The following is an 18,358-nucleotide window of genomic DNA, read 5'->3' as shown; positions in this document are numbered from 1 at the left end:
CTTGCTGCAGAACCTACAGTTAGTCTAACTGAGATTTAACTATCTGAGCTTTCTCACAGTACCCAACAGAGATAACATCACCTCCTAAACAGCAGGAAACAATTCTAATAAAACGACGCCCCTTCTCCCTTAGGTTTCATAATTCTCAGGGTTATGGATGATGGTTATAGGGTTGGGGGTTGAAAAAAATATTAGACTCAGTATTCTAAAAAAAAAGAATCAGAGATGAATGAGGAAATATTATATAAATAAAAAAAGAAATTCAGAACACTATAAAGGAAGAGTTTAAAAACTTATTTTCTATTGATTTTGAAAACTTACCAGGAAGCCTGTAAGGGACTTACCTAGGTACTCTGCATATATGTTTCATCTCAGTGAAAGTCTGAATTTCTTGATCTATACAATAGTGAACCTTGTTGGCATCTTCTAATCTCTCCTCTTTTTCTTTAAATCTACTAACTAAGCTACCTTGTGTCTACGTAGAACACCACACCTCTCAATACATGGCCTTCAGACTGCTGTCTTCAGTCCATATCAAAGCATGACTTCAGTACCTTCCTGAGAGGTAAACCTGATCATGTTATTCCTCCACTCAAAATGAAACTACTTCAGCCCAGGCTGTCTCAATTCAATCATACTTCAGCTTTCATCCTCAGCCTCTGCTCAAAGTGAACCGGCCATTTTAGCCGAACCTGTAGGGAACTCTCACTCTATTCATGCAGTCACGTCTACCTAGCCCATTCTCCATGTTTTTCACCCATTCCCTCCACATGAGCATCCTTACATATCAACTCATTCTTTCCCTATTTCACTCAAGAAGGCTGAATCTTTTTGCCTTTTAAGCTTTTGATGCTTACCACATCGTATGTTCATAAGTATTCCAAGCTGATTCTTGTCCTTAAAAGATACCTTTCTGTTCTCAAAGCCACTCACAGTCCTGCAGGAACAGGGATTCTTGCCTTTTCCTACCCTCAGCATCCACCATTCATTCCTGCTGCCCTAACAACTTTGTTCATCTGGCACAAACTGCTTTTTCCTTCAATCATGTTAATACTGATACTGCACCCATATAATTCATTATCTTGACACCCGGTTTTTAAAAACCAGCAATATTTTAAATATAATAACATACATATTTAAATATATTTATTTATAACATATATATATATGTAAAAGCTCCAGAAAAACCAGAAACATGTTCTTTTTAAAAAGTCTAAGCCACCCACTCCTGTTTGGCTCAGACACCCATTTCCAGGCACAAATTTTATACTATTTTATATACATCAGCAGTCACTATGTGTCATAGCAAAGCATAATTCCCTAAATTTCCCTATTGATTGTTGATAGGACAGTCAATATAAGGAGGCCCAGGGGTACCCTTATGGCGAACTTAAAATACCTACATATAACATGTAAGAATTTAATGAAAAAGATGGACTTTTTTATTGTTATAATGGATTGAAAAACTATCAACATGGTGGTTGTGGGAGTCTGGAAATCGAGCTAGGTGAACAATAGATACAAATGTAGAATTGAAAGTAAAACCTGCTACGGCACCAATGTAACAGCATCTTTGAGCTGAGCCTACACAGTGCTAATAACGTTCTAGAAATATGCTTGTAGAAACTGCTCCTCTCTAGCTTTTATAAAATGTCTTTTGGTTCTTGACAATGATGCGACTGTACTTGGTGATAATCTTAGTATGCTTTGCAAAACTTGGATTTGTGTGAAAAGAATCTCTGTAGTTATTCAATGCTTAGGGAATAGGATTTCAAAAGGAAAGTTGTCTGAGATAGCACATGCATGAAATGAGAAATCAAAGTGTCTGATGGGAGAAGCTGATCTGAGATTTTTTTTCTAGACTCTAGGTTGTTTCTTTCTGGTTAGTGACTGGGATCTACTTTTTGTGCAGGTAGTGCTTGAGAACTCCTGGCATTGTAGTATCTGCCAACAAACACTGTACACTCTGTCTGGATGTTATTTTAAACTTCAAAAAAGTAAGACTAAAATTTAGAGTCTTTATTATTTGTTTTGTTTGGAAATACATAGGAGAGCTTATCAAAGTCAATAAAATGAGAAAACATTTAAATGAATGAAGCCAAGAAAAAATGTAGCTACAGTCTGGACAGGAGCTCCAAAGGCTCATGTGTTGAAAACATCATCCACGGTGGCCAGTGGTGATAGATGGCTGGGTTACACAGGCATTAACTTCACCAGTGGGGGAAGCCGTGGGTGAGTTCATAGTCGAACAAGCCCTGGTAAAGGACCTAGGGCATACTTGTGGAGATGAGTCCCCAGCTCCTCCTCTGCCTCCCTCTGGCTGCCATGACAGGAACACCTTTAGTTTTGCTGTTCTCTTCCACCATGATGTTGCTGCTTTGCTTTAAGCTTAGAGCAGCAGACGCAACTGACCATAGCCTTAACCTGTGAGACCAGGAGTGACACTGTGTCTTACCTTTCTCACACTGTTTAATCTCACTACTCTGTCACAGTGATGGACAGACAGGAAGGAGCAAGTCGGTACAGGAGAAGCTTCTACAGGCAGCCGTACATTGCTGCACGTCCTTGCCTTGCTTTCTCACTTTGTCAGAAATGATCACGGCTCTCTCAGCTTCTAGGAGGCTTAAATAAGTTACAAGTAAATAAATCTGAAGGCTTGAAATGATTGCGGAGATGTGTGACTTGGCATGGTTGGTTCAATTTGTATTTATTTGTACTTAACCACTAGCATTATTCTCAGTGATAACTTATATTGAGGTAAAGAACCAAGTTCACTGAATTGGAAATTATTATTTTCTCTAGAGCAACCAAAACAGTATGTGTTTTTTTCCCCTGCAGCAATTTACAGAGCTTGTTCTATGGTATGATGATTCTGTCTCCAATAACCAGTGAAACAATGTAATGTGCACTGTGGTCAACATTGCTACTTTCTAATGCAGAGAACTAGGATGCTTTTTGCCTAGATATTGGCATCTTTAACATAAATACATTACTTTCATTTTATGGCTACTCACATATAAAATAACTTTTTGTTACGTGTGTGTGTGTGTGTGTGTGTGTGTGTGTGTGTGTGTGTGTTCACAGGTGTCCTGTAGCACACATGTGGAGAAGGTAGAACAATAGCTTGCTGGAATCAATTCACATTTTTCTTTTTTTTGGGGGGGGTGGAGTGGGGTGGAGGAAAGACTTTATTTCACCTTACACTTTACAGTCCATCAAGGGAAACGAGAGCAAGAACTCAAGGCAGGAATCTGAAAGCAAGAACTGAATCCAAGATCTGGAAGTGGCACCACCTGGCTTGCTCAAGTATCTTTCTCATACAGCCCAGGTTCATCTGCTTTGGGATAGCAATGTCTACAGTGGGACTAGTTCTCCTACAGTAATTAACAACCAAGAAATCAGCCCACAGACATGGCAATAGGCCAATCTAATGCAGACAACTGAAATTCCCTCTTACCAAAATAAGTCTAGGTTTGTGTCAAGGTTGACAAAAATAGACCAGCAATCCATTCTCTGAATGTAATTCACATTGCAAGCAATATCCTCCAAAAAAGTGATTACTAACTTTTTGCTATTACAAATAGTCACTTTTCAACACATTATTCCTAGGAATTCAACTCAAATTACCAATGTCCTCACCATGTGCCTATACCTGCTGACCCATCTCACCAGTCCTAAAATAACTCTTAAACTTGTTTAAAATTAACTTAAGCTTCTTTATTAATACTCATTGTGAAAATAAGTATCTTGACTATTACTTATTTAAGTTATATTATTATATATTATAATACTTGTTTAATCTTTTATAGCTTGCAATGTAGTTTATACTTAGTTATATTCTCTCCTCTCCTCTCTTCTCTCCTCCCCTCCCCTCCCCTTCTCTCTCTCTCTCTCTCTCTCTCTCTCTCTCTCTCTCTCTCTCTCTCTCTCAGACATGATCTCTAGTGCAAGCTAGCCTCCAAGTCCCAATGAAGCTAAGAATGGCCTTGAAATTTGTGTTGTCCTGCCACCACCCCAGAGTACTAGGATTAGAAGTACTTGTGCCTGAGCTGGACTGTGAGCAAAGTAACACATCTGAACATAGGATAGGTGGCACATAACATTTTAAAGCACAGGAGACTAAAGCTTACATCTGGAAAAGGTCTACATAACAGAACACCAATGCAGTGAGAGGTGGTAACCGCTCAGAAAGAAAATGACACAGTGCTTGTGGTGCACCCTGTAATGCATTCAGCTACATTTCCATGCTTTGCACACCTCCCTACAATATAAATTATTTGTGGTCTTTCTTGCAAATGCCCTTGCTTGTAAATATTACCCAGTGGTCAAGCATATTCTTTACAAGTGATTATTCTGTAAGACAAAAACTATATTTTCTAGGATTAAAGTATTAACATTTACTTGGCAATGTGTCATTAATAAACCCTGTGAATTGATTCAAAGTCTAAAGTAAGGGCACTTTGGGGATTTATGTTGCTTTTCATTGTTTTTTTTTTTTTCTTTAAAAAGTTTATCTTCAAATGTCTGCTCTAGACTTTGACATAACTTCAGTTACAGCACTTCAATTTTCTCATGTAATGTTACATATGTTTCTTTTAGAATAGGTATGGCTTTTATGATCAATGGAAATGAGACAGAATATAGTCTTACCCTGGTGTGTGTCCGAATGTGCATCTTCAGTCCATCATTTTTACTGAATCCTTTTTCACAGTAAGGGCATTGATAGGGACGCTCACCTACAAACAAAGGAAGCCTCCAGGTCAGAGACAGGTAAAACAAGCCCATCCTCAGTGCCACTGCTCCTCACGGGGGCTCACTGACATGAAGATGGTACCGGCACAGCTGGGCAGCAGAAGTACCTTAATACAGGCAGCACACACTGGGGCCTGGAGCATTCCCTCCAGCCAAGCCTGGCTAACACCCAAAATCAAACAAGCAGTCCACAGGTTTGCTGCATGACACCTTCTAATACATGGATCCAATTAAACGCACTAATTTTAAGATCTTGTAAAAAATATTTTGTATCAGTCTGTTCTGGGACCATGTTCCTCATTATGGAGGTCTTTAACTTGTTTTTTTTTTTTTTTTTTTTTTTTTTGGTTTTTCGAGACAGGGTTTCTCTGTGTAGCTTTGCGCCTCTTCTGGTAACTTGGTTTTTTTTTTTAATAACTTTGCCTATAAAGGTTTCATATAAATAAATATGGCTCATATCTATGCATTTCAGAATAATCCCATAAAGCTGGTGCATGTTAAACAGCATCATTGGTATTTAAACTACACAACAACCAACCCACACTTTTTTATATAACCAAGTAGCTCTAAATTAAGGCTGTAATTTGGAAAATGGGAAAGATGTTCTTCAAAGCAAGCAAGACCACACATATACTCCACCCCCCCCCAAAAAAAAGAAAAAAAACCCTTCTATTTAAAAATGACAAAATGTGACAAAATCTAATATATAAAAAGAATTCAAGGCTGTACTCGTCAAAGCATAATTATTTACAATAATAAGTTAGGTCCAAATCCCCAGTTTCCTTTATTCTTTCACTGAACAATAGACAAACATGACAAACATTACAAGATGCTAGAAACTTGCTACATTCCAAGTGAAGGGAAGGGAAGAAGAAAATGTCCTCAGCAAGAATAAATCTTCTGTCTTTTCTAGCCTCAGGGTCAGTGTCCTCTGCTCTTCAGAATTTAACCTGAGCATCTCATGAATTATTCCAATGACCCCACCAGGGCAGAGGTGAGCTCCTTATCCTTCAACCTCACCATTTTCCCAGAAGGGGCCTTACTTCACCTCTCCTTTACCTCTCTCCTCCCCCACCTCTTCACCTCTTCATGAGATGAGACTCAGGACCGACCTGAGGTACACTGGGTCTGCCCATATGGAACTACCATGTGGTGGCAGCCCCAGCAGAGTGGCATTTTCTAGCTTCTCCCATTCTAAGGGTATCATCTTGGCCATTGTTTAAATCACAGCCTCAGAGTGACAGGCAGGCAGTTATGTCAAAAAGTATGGATCAACTGTAGCTTAAGTCCCAGCGGTTCGAACGGCACCATAAAATGGTTGCAACCATCCATAAGGGAAAGAAAATAGAAACAGCAATGTCAGCCAAAGCAGGAACAGATATCTTTAGTAAACGATCCAGATCTACCAGCTACTGTAAGAGAAATAAACTTCTGGCACTAGGCAGTACACCTGGAATGCTTGAAGTAATAATTATGACTGTAGGACATGTGGCTTTTCATGGCAGAATAAAGCATTATAACTTCTAATTTTAATAAGATGATAATCATGTGCTTATATTACTTCCCATCTCTATTGAGCCTCAGTCTCTATATACCAAGCAGTCTAACGTTTGTATACCTAATAAACAACTCAAATTCTGCATGTATCACTCTAAATTTATGATCTTACCTTCTGTTCTCATGTGCTCCAAATACACTTTCCTGATTAGCTGTGTGGATTTATTCAGATATCAAACAACAACAAAACCCCTATACATCCATACTGTACAGCAAATCCTAAATAAGATGTTATTCACTCTTGCCATAAAATTGAACATAAGTGTGTGTAGCAATGTGAAGTCATAATTGTGTTCATTTAATTTATTTTAATAACTATTTATTATTTTTTATTATATGTCTCATAATAGTGTGAATGACCTAAACACACACAACAAAATTTATTGAAAAGGAGAAACTTGAGAACTGTCAAAGACACCTCCTTTTAACTCAGTTCTACATAGATCAGTCTCCAGTCATAATGATACCGTGGGATGCTCCTCAGGATAACTGGAATATGAAGACATTAACAGTAGTGCACCTATTAGGTCTGCAGCAGGACCTGGGGTGCAGCAGGACCTGCCGTTTATTGAGTTATTGAGCATTTAACATAACCATCCACAGAAGTATCAGGACTGGAAAAAACAGCACACACTCATGCTAATGGTCTTATTCCTGCAGCATAAAAATTCAAATGACTTCATCCTCCTCCTCATAAAATTGTACAAGTAATTTTAACAGTCTTTGGTGGTTTTAATTTTTGTTTTTGTTTTTAAGACAGTGTCACTCTATAACTATAGAGGGCCTGGAACTTACAATATAGACCACTCTTGCCACAAATTCAAAGGCAACCCTCATGTTTCTGACTTGTACTAAGATTATAGGCATTACCACACCCAGCTAATATTTAGACTCTTAAAAGTACATTTATCTCATTTATTTTACTTTACTGATGTTAAGGAATGCTGAGCTGTTTCTTTCCTCTTCAACTATTAATGACTGAATTCATCAGCAAATCAAATCTAGATTGGAAATAAAGAATGATAAAAACAAAAAGTTTGAGGGCAGGATAGATGGCTTAGAGGTTAAAAGCCCTTGTGACTTTTGCAGAGAACTTGGGTTTGATTCACAATATCCACTTCATGGTTCACTATCATCTGAAACTCCAGTTACGAGGTATCTGAAGTCCACATACTAACTCCACAACTACCTGGCATGCACATGATGCATATATATACATGAAGGTAAAACACTCAGACACATAAATTTTTTAAAAAAAATTAAAAAATTTGAAATGATACACAGACAAATAATAATTTTTCTTGCAAACCATGGTGTACCTATTTCTCCTAAGTTGAAACATTCTCTCCTGGATGGAGGAGGGAGGTTTATAAGACTCAGGAAGTAAACAAACCTTACAAGGCCCAGGAAGTTCCTGGGAATTACATGACTCTCAAGGCCCCTCCCCAGGGTTATGTAAGCAGTAGCAACTTCTGGGGAGAGAACGTCCTATCAGCCAAGCTGTCTTCACATGACGCAGTGAGCTCTTGGGATATAACTTTAATGAATTTTGACCCATGCTCTAGGGTGGGGTTTTAGATGCAATTGTCTTTGAATCACTCAGGTAACCCCCTACTCATAAACCCCTTACTTTAAAAGTAAGTCCAATACACTAACAGATTCCTTAATCACTCATTCATTTATTAGGTGGAATTGTTGTTTTGGGCTGATGCCAGCACTCTATTGAGGATAGAGAGACATTCATTCATAATTCTCCAGAAGAATTAACACAAATGGTGCTAAGCTTTATTCATAGTAGCCAGAAACCAGAAAAAAATCTAGATGCTCCTCAACCAAAGAACGGGTAAAGAAAATGTGGTACATTTACACAATGGAGAATTACTCAGCTGTTAAAAAACAATGACATTATGAAATTCGCAGGCAAATTGATGGAACTAGAAAAATTCATCCTGAGTGAGGTAACCAAGACCCAGAAAGACAAACATGGTAATAACTCACTTATAAGTGGCTATTAGCTCTAAATTAGAAGATAAGTAACAAGGAAGAGTTAAGAAGGGATGCAAGGATCTCCATGGGAAGGTGAAATGGAATAGATTTCTCAGGTGAGCTGGGGGTAAGTAGGGCTGGGAACAGAAGAGATCAGGTATAGGGGAGAAAATACTGGGAGAAATGATTGGAATTGGGGCGGGGGTACTTCAGGGACAAGGTGGAAACCTGGTACAATGGAAACTCCAAGGAATCTACAAGAGTAACCCTAGCAAAGCTCCTAGTAAAGGGGGACACAAAGCCTGAACCAGCCAACGCCTCAAGTGGAGAGATAAGGACATCAACTCAGCCACAAAACCTTCAACCTATCGTTTGTCCTGCCTGAAGAGTGTTCTGGGACCAGAGCCTAGAAGAATCATCATCAAAGAGACCAGAGAGACTTCATCCAGCAACTCACAGGAGCAGATGCAGAGTCCCACAGCCAAGCATCAGACAGAGCTCCAGAGCTTCCCTGTGGAGGCAGGGAAGGAAGGCTTGGAGGAACCAGAGGGATCAGGGAAACTATGAGAACACGGCCCACTGAATCAACTGACTGGAACTCATGGGAGCTCGCAGAGACCAGGGAGCCTGTAGGGGTCTGATCTAGGTCCTTTGCATATATGTTGTGGTTGAGTAGCTTGGTGTCCTTGTAGGATTTCTAACAGAGGGAGCAAGGGCTGTGTCTGACTCTTTTGCCCACTTGGGACCCTTTTCTTCCTACTGGGTTGCCTTGTCCAGCCTTGACGTGATGGTATGCACTGCTGTTGCAGTTTGGTTGATGTCCCTGGAAGGCCTGCTCTTTTCTGAGGGGAGGTAGAGAAGAGGTAGATCTGGAGGAGACAGGAGGTGGGGAGTAGAGGCTTGGGGGCGGAGAAATTGCAGTCTGGGTCAGGGTATAATATATGAAAGAAGAACAAAAAAATTAAAAATTAAAAAAAAAAACCCTCAAATCTTGGGACTAGAAACTTAAGGGCACTTGTTGCTCTTACAAAGGACCTGGGTTACAATCATTTGTAACTCCTTTCCCAGGGGATTTGAGGCTGTCTTTGTCCTCTAATGGCACTGCATGCCCATGACACATAGACATATGTGTAAGAAAAACACTCATATACATAAAATAAAAAAGAAAAAAAACAGAAACAAAGGTGAGCTGGTACCTATCCTAGTACCTATCCCAGGGACAGGTACTGAAACATGCTACCAAGACTGATCCATATGACAGTGAAGTGTCCAAAAGGGCAATTGTGATATGACTACCTTTTCCCATGTGCAATTAGATGGTGTGCTTCTTTGTCATAGTGCAGCTGCATGTTAACTGTCATGGGTGTTTGGTTGGAACCCCCATCTCACTCGTACACTGTCTGAGGTGCTCCATCTCCCTCCTCTCTCTGTCTCTCTGTCTCTCTCTCTCTCTCCAAACCCTACCCTCTCAGAGAATCTCCAACAAAGAAAAGGCAATGAAAAACCCAGTTCCACATTCTTGGTGGAACTTGCATCAGCTCCTTCCCTGAAGTTGCCAGCAGCCCAATTCCCAGCCTAAAGTATTCAGTTTTTACCATTCTTGGGCACAAACCCAGCTTGTGGTGGACACATCATCACGACTCGCCTATAGGCTATATAACCTCCCTGCTTCACTTTAGGCATGTGAATTCTCTGGCCTCGATCTCTGGAACTGGAGAACTCACCAGGGAGTTGCTTTGGCCAAATAATCCTATTCTTTTACTTTTTCAATTCAGCTTAATTTGGCTTACTGCATCAGTGAAGAAACCTATTATCAGGCTACAGAAAACCTATAAATGGGCACTAAGACACGTAATTAAATCTGAGCCCTCTGAAAATAGAGGACCCTTGCAGGGGAATCCCAGGGCAGTTCTCTTCTTCTACAGCTAGTATGTCTTTTTGATAGATGGGGTCTTCCTCATGAGAATAGGTACATCCCTCAAATGGCAGATGGACTAGAAAAGATATTATAATTCCCAATAGGAGGATATTTAGGGCAGGATTTTAAACAGGCTGTAGTGACTGCTGAGTGGCCTTTCCTGTGGGTAATAAGAGAGTCCTGTGTATAGAGAATTATAACAAGAAAAGCACAAGCATATTACATCTCCTGCATCAGCTTCTGAGAATAGTAAAAGAACAAAAGTGGGATCATGAGGCAGACATGTTGGCTGGCCTTTACCGACAGCTGTCAGGATGTAAGGGATGTGCTCAAAAGCATTTCTTGGATCCTCAAACTGGATAATGAGGAACAAAGAAAGGTGGTAAAAGTGCTGGAAGACACGCCTTAGATCCATACCCCATTAACAGAGAAGAAGAGAAATCCATGGTCAACATGTAGACAGCAACTTTAAAAATGATTCAGTATAGGAAACTATGAGAATTGAAAAATACTCAGCAACTGACCTGCTTGACTTGAGGAAGACTTTAAACAAGAAGTCAAAGAGCCTCTTACAGGCAAGTTTGTAGTGCTGTGGGGACACAGGGATAGATGGAATGAGTCCAAGGATGCCCTGGAAATGGAGAAGCTAAGTAACACAACTACTCGTTCCTCCTTGAAACAAAGGCTGCATAACCTAGGGAAATATGAGGGGACCAGAACTTGAGCCATGAAGAGCACTTGTTTACCGCCTGCTGAAGGCTGCATGAATACAAGGGACTAGAAGACAAGAGAGGAAGGATGGGCATTATTAAGGTAAAAGAGAATGAGAGATAGTGGCTGATAACCAGCTCACTAGGCCAGATAAAGCTGTTACAGAAGGGTTAATGAGGTTGAGGGCTAAAGAGACAGCTTAGCAATTAAGAGCACTTGCTGTCCTTGCAGAGGACCCGGTTCAGTTCTCTGCACCTACATGGTGGCTTATAGTTGACTTTAAGTCTATTTCCAGGAGATCCTACATTTTCTGACCCCTGTGGGCATCAGGAACATACACAGTGTGCCTACATATATGAAGGTAGAATGCTCAGATCCTTAGGTGGCGCACGCCTTTAATCCCAGCACTCTGGAGGCAGAGCCAGGCGGATCTCTGTGAGTTCGAGGCCAGCCTGGGCTACCAAGTGAGTTCCAGGAAAGGCGCAAAGCTACGCAGAGAAACCCTGTCTCGAAAAACCAAAAAAAAAAAATAAATAATAATAATAATAATAATAAATCTTTTTTTTTTTAAGAGGTTGATTCAATAGGGACCTCAGGACAGCTTCAGGGCTTTAATGGCTTTGCTGAGACCAATGATGACACATGTTTTTATGATGCATAAGAGGCTCTGGCAGATCTACATAATTTAAACCAGCATGAATGTGAAGTGCTAAAGTAATCAAGATGGGAGAGGGGGCGAAGTCAATGAACAGATAGATCTCTCCAGGCCACTTGAAGACTGGTGTGGTAATATCCCTATCAATTCAGTGTTCCCAGTGGGGGAAATAGCAAAAATCCAAATGCTGTGCTAGTCAACTTTTGAAAAGCTTTGTAGCTTTTCAAAAGTTCATAGAAGACAGAAAAGACAAAATGATACAGGCAAAAAAAAAAAAAATTAAGCTTGTCCTAGGGGTGTGCAATTATGTCCCCCCACTACCACCAGAGTGTGACATGAGCTTTTTCTTCATTCTAAGAAAGTATACTGAGAGCAGAGAGTGTTCCCCAAGCTGAGAACCCTTTCAAGAGCCAGCTGCGGCCAATGGAAAACCAGAGGCCATGGGTAGTAGCAGGAACTTGTCAGAACCAGGGGTCTGACTCAAGCAGCAAGTGTGTCATGCTACAGTAAGTCCCTTCCCCTCCGGAGGCCGGAGTAGCCTAAGCTCCCTACGCCAACCCCAAGAGGATCATCAGAGAAGGGAAGATGCACACTGGCCCTATAGCAGCAACATCAGCAGTAGCTCAGGTGAAGAAGCTTGGTCACTCTGGAAAATGACTGTGGATTACAGAGGGCTAGATGGAGTAATGTCTCTTATCCGTGCCACTGTATACAAAATTGCTCTTTTGAGGAAATAATTGATAAAAGTCATGAGACCTTTTTGTGATGTATCAGCCTTGATAATGCTTTTTTTTTTAATCCACCCGTAATGTATACAACAGGCTTTCATAAACTTTGTGAAAACTAGAGTATATAGTGGCCAAATCAGTCAGGTTGTCCCCATTAATCTGCTATGTTCACTTCTCTCTCAGGTCATTCCTGCTTATCATAGGCCCCAAGAACAGTTACTGCCTGCTGTCCACACAGTATGAAGCTGGAGACACCTGACAATCACCATGCTAATAATGATGAGTCTTTGCCTTATTTGTATATTAAAGACAAATGGCTACTCCTGGGTTTTATTCAAATTGCAGACAATGTTTTATTATGGCTAATATAACTCAAAGGCATTTTTTTTGTATATATCAAATTATTGTGCTCTGAACAAGTACTAGCCTTCATTTTTGGTTAACTGTTAACAATATGAATATTTCTTCCTTATTTGAGCATGATTAAGTTATACTCTTTGAAATACAATATGGACCAAGTTCAAAGCATTGCTATTTTCTATTATCTTTGAAAGATTTAGATATTGTCTGTCATTTTGGTTAGAATAACCACAATATTCACATGAAAACAAGTTAATCTTAAAATTAAAAAAAAATCAAGTGTAGTTAGAAGCCAATCTAAATTCAAACAATAGCTGGAATTTAGAGATCTCTTCTCAGGCACTGTTCTGTGAGCTGGGCAGATGGCTCAGTGAGTGAAATGCTTCCTGTGAAGGGATGAAGACATGAGCTGGGAATCCCGTGGAAGCAAAAACTGTGAGCAGCAGCTTAGGAGACAGAGCCAGGAGGATCCCTGGGGCTGGCAGCAAAATCTGTGAACTTGAGGTTCAGTGACACTCCCTCAAAAAATAAGAAGGAGAGTGGTGGAGGAAGATCCTCAACATCAATCACTGGTCTCTACACGCACACGCATGCCCAGACACACACACACACACACACACACACACACACACACACACACACACAGAATGCTTCATCTATACAACCAATATTCACTCACAATAATCCTGTGATCTAAGTATTCAAATACCTAGATTGTAAATGAGAGAAATGGGGCAGGGAAAGGATTAGCAATTTACCAAGACAGTGCAGCCATCAAATGGTGGAATCAGAACTGCAACCGGTTCTTAACGCCTTCCCATAGACGACACAGCTAGTAATCTGTGCAGAGCAGTTTAAACTCTAAAGTTAACAACAAAAGCTGCTTCGGACAATAGATAACAGACCCTTCAGGTTGGCAGATTTAGGCATTCTTTTTATTCATCAAAATTTATCTGACAAAAAAGAGGACAGATTAGGAATGTATTCTTAAGACAAGTCCAAAGTAAACGGGAACATAGATATATACTAAGCTATATCTTGAGAGACATGTCCATCGTAAGATTCAGCTATGGTTGGACTTTATAAGCATAGAAGCATAAATCATATTGAAGTAGACGTATGTGCAACAAAACATTTTCCATTTAACTAATACAAATTAATGAGTTCTATGCTTCTTTAAATTATGTTCTGACACTGAGTGAAATTAAAAGTTACTGTGCTTTTCTTGGACACATCAAGGAATAAATAGAAACATGACGGTAATTTAAAAAGGTTAATTTTAAATGTGGCACAAAGTGGTTACACCATGAAACTAATATATTAATTTTAATAGGTTTCTTTCTTTTAGCATATGCCATGTTCAAGTTTATGCCTTGGACTTTAGAAAACAAACTATAAATAGACAAAAACATGTCAAGAAAATCTAATGAAAAAATATGCTTAGGGAAAAAAATCTTCAGGCAAGGAAGCAGGCAGGTGATGATCTTCAGCTACAGGCAACTGAAAAAGGTAAATCAGTTAAGTGAATGGAGCTTCTCCAGGAATTATCTAAACACACCTTTTTGACAACTCTTAATCTGCCAATTAGAAGGTATTTGAGCCTCCTGGCTTTGAAATAAAGGTCCCCAAATTCTCATTGCTGCCACAACTGAAAGGAATACAACCTTTAAGTATACAATGTGTGGGGAAGCTTGGAAAGAGACTTTCAAGGGCATCTGGTGGAATGAAAGGAAGCCACAGGGAGCCCCTTGACCCGATCCAGCCAGACCCTATCAAGTCACCTTGAAGCTATCACAACATAATGCGTGTTGATGACAAATGCCCACTACTACAAGCAGTAAGAATATTTACATTTTTTTTGCAGTGGTATTCTTCTGTGTAATATAACCTTAATAAAAGATTTTAGAACTCAGTCCCAGCCAAGTATCAAAATAATAATGATCTAATATCACATTAGAATCATAAAGAACTGGAAGGAAAGAGCATGCATCTTAATGATGAGAAGTTGCTACAGCCAGGAAATCATGGAATATCCCCATTTATCGTGTCACTTGCTTAACAGCCAACATCTTGATCCAACTCTTTCCCAAAGATCTGTGATCAAGTAACACAAAATTGGTTAAGTAAATTTCAAGCTACTTCAATCTTTTTTTGTTTTGTTTTGTTTTGTTTTGTTTTTCGAGACAGGGTTTCTCCATATAGTTTTGGCACCTGTCCTGGATCTTGCTCTGTAGACCAGACTGGCCTCAAACTCACAGAGATCCACCTGCCTCTGCCTCCCAAGTGCTACGATTAAAGGCATGCGCCACCACAGCCCAGCTCAATCTTTATATTCTTAAATTAACTTATGTATTTAACTCAAGAACTCAATCTAACCTTTCTATTAGGAGACTGAGAATAAAATTTTGTTCCTGCTACGATATGCATTAAGTGATTTGATTAGTAATGGTGGTCACAATTAACCACAAATATAAAGTTAACAATGATTATGACAATAAGTTATGTTATTATGTTTTAGCATAATTTTTGTAAGCATAATTATTGTACTTTCTAGTGATTTTAATAAACAAAAAGAAAGCTTAATGCACAATGTATATATACAAGTTTTAAGAGATTTTTTGGATAAGGTAAGATTAGATGCTTTCCAGAAGTACATTTTAATGATTTCAAATTCTTTATTTTATCACTTAGCATAGGTAAAAAGAAAAAAACTATACCAAATTTCATAACTCTCATAAATATTTAAGAAAAAAATCTATTTTTGGAAGCACTTACCCAATCACTTTTTCAACACTACGATCCAATCCCTTCAATTTATAGAACATTAATAAATGAGAAGAACAGTGCTGAGAAGTGAAATGCTACACTGAGCAGTGGGGGCTGCTGGAGTTCATTCTCAGCACCTTCCTGTGCACTGAAAAACTTTTTTATCCTTTAGCCAAAAGAGCCATGAAACCCCACTGACTTCGCTGAGCCCCACCTTGTTAATCACAGTATGTCCCCATTAATCAAATCTACTGGAGTGGCACTGGATCTGACCAGTCAGAGGATACATCTGAAGGAAAGACAGCAAAGTCTTGGATCTGACATTTACAAAGACACTGTATTAAAGTGAGTAATAAAATGTTAAAGCCAAATAAGACCTTTACTACTTAAAATACTTGTGCCACATGAATCAAGTCAGACAGAATTTTGTCAAAAGTACAAAGCAAAAACTCCCTGCATTTTCTTCCTTTAAAAATGTGTTTTAAGGAATCTTCTAGAAGCTGGATCCTTCTGTTAATAAAGCAAGTGAGACTTGTTGGAAAACAGGAAGAAGAAAGAGCCACATACTCACTAACTTCCCATTCTGAAGCAGTAATAGCAAAGAGGTGAAACACAATCCCCAAGTCACCGACTTACAAAAACAACAACATAAAAATGAGGTAGGAAATGCAAGAAAGAGGAGGAGGAGGAGGAGGACTAATCCTAAGTTTAACCAAGGAGATGTGGTCTATTTCCACACAGAGTGCTCCTGTCTGTCCAAACATCAATGTAAGCGGCCCCTTCACTGTAACTGGTCTAAAGGGATCGAGATGTTTTACTACAGTCCTGATGTGAGTGCTGCAGAGGCCAGGGTCTGCTTCACAACACAGAGCTGCACAGCAAGTGAGAAGTTTGAAATGTCCTGTCCTGTTCAAGTCCCACCCTGTGACAATGAGAGGCAGTGAACAGTAAGCAGCGTCCCCAGTTACTGATTTGGTTTTGTTTCTAGAAGTCAGCTATTGATAGGCAAGTCCTTAATCTTTTCACCTAGTCCTTTTCCATCTTGAAAGTTTTCCACCACTTTTCTTTCAAATGGCATTCATGATCACCACAGCAGTGGTGGAGTCATGAAGCGGCTGAAGGTCGGGTGCTTACACACAGAGGACCTTTCACACACATTGCCAGCAAGGAGGAACCAAAAGCACATTACTTCTGAACGGTAAGAAACTCAGAATTAATTTCTCTTATAAATTTGGATAAGCTATAAAACCTCCCTGAACCCTGAATCAGACTCCAGGAACTGCAGAAGAAGAATATGGAGAACTGTTCTTGGGGGATAATTATAAGAATGGCAGAAAACATTAAAGGAATTGTGTTTTCAGCTTCACTATACCCCATGAAGAGACAGGATTAGGAAGTAGTTCAGTGGTGATGGGTGATGCATACACTTATAATACAGATGAAACTCTCAGGCAATCATTACCACCCAAACTAAAAGTGATGTTTGCAGCTTAAGTTAAATGCAGGTATGCTAGTGATGTTATCTAATGATGCAAAAACAAGTGAAGCTTTGTGACACTGTTAATCAAACATTGTGGGCCTAAGACACTGCCAGCCTGCAGGATCCTAGCATGAAGAAAAAAGAAAAGGGAGAGAAGGAGGGAGGGAGGGAGGGAGGGAGGGAGGGAGGGATGATGAAAATGCAACTTGCATGAATGGTAGATTATTGCAGATGATCCACATAACCAAGTCTCTGTAACTATTACTAACTTACTTGGTGGTAATTCATAACATTTTATTCTAGGTAAATGTCACTCTATTATTCCCTCTGTGCCTCTTATTCCAGCCTACAGCAAATCTTGACTTAATAAATGCTATTATGTGGGCCTAAAATTAGGGGTTATGGGTTTGAAAGAAGTTTCAGTGGTTAAGAACACTTATTACAGAATCATGAGAACCAGAGTTCACTTCCCAGCAACCAAATGATAAGCTGGACATCTTATGAATCCTCTAACTCCAGCTCTGAGGATTTTAAAGCCTCTTCTGACCCCTGTGAAACCACAGACATGAATACTTGCCCACAGATGTGCACACACTCACAGATACACAGACACACACACATATGCATACATACATACATAAATAAACCTTTAGAAATTAGAATTTTAAAAGTTTTTAAAGGAAAATATAGATAAAGACATTATAAATGAAAGTCAAAAGAAATCAACCTCTGATGGGGCCCAAGTCGGTAAACAATCACTTGGAAAAACAGAGCTGAATAAATTCCTTCTCACCAGATATGGTCATTTAATGCCTATAAAAACGTGAAAGACAAGTTTAAGTTCCAGTGTTTGTTATCTGTTCATTATTGTCTTAAATCACTTACATATATCTTATATATACTATATATAATATCATATATAATTTTATATGTATGTATAGATACTGGTTTTATAATGTCTGAGCAAATATTTAAACACAATGAATTAATCCCTTTAGAAAAGTATTAAGGAGGAAAGAAAAACAATGGCTGAACTCCAAGTATAATCCAACTATAATCCAACAATCCTTTAATTCTAAGCTGATCACAGGTATTAACAAAAACAAAAAACAAACAACACCAACAAAAACTTCCAAAGACAGTGATTTATTACCACATTCAAATAACAATGTGTGCAGAAGCCGGGGCAGAGTGTCCAACACAGCCGCTATCTATTAACAGAGAAAGTTAACTCTAGGCACATAATTAACCTCCTGGCCTAAAGCTTAAAAAAACCAAAAGAAGCTCCCACAATTTCTTTTATAATTTATGAACTAATGGAATTCATGTCACAGTCTGTGGATCCCCTTGCTGAATGAGCCTCAGCTGTCACTGACCCAGAGAAGCCATAAACTCACTGAAGAATGTACTCCACCATTCCAGCTGACCCCGCCATAGGAAACTGG

General features: G+C 39.3%; 1 protein-coding gene across 1 annotated transcript in view; it reads right to left on the bottom strand.

Moving 5' to 3' along the window:
* The window catches only part of Prdm5 (PR/SET domain 5), a 170,674-nt gene that overhangs the window by 35,715 nt on the left and 116,601 nt on the right, over positions 1–18,358 (bottom strand). The window contains exon 13 of the mRNA XM_059257913.1: positions 4,651–4,736. Coding sequence (XP_059113896.1) covers positions 4,651–4,736 — 86 coding nt within the window. The remainder of the gene's footprint in view (positions 1–4,650; positions 4,737–18,358) is intronic.

This window comes from Peromyscus eremicus, chromosome 3 (assembly GCF_949786415.1).
Source record: "Peromyscus eremicus chromosome 3, PerEre_H2_v1, whole genome shotgun sequence".
Taxonomy (NCBI): Eukaryota; Metazoa; Chordata; class Mammalia; order Rodentia; family Cricetidae; genus Peromyscus; species Peromyscus eremicus.
The sequence above is the reverse complement of the archived record's forward strand: the minus strand, read 5'-3'. Positions and strand labels throughout refer to the sequence as shown.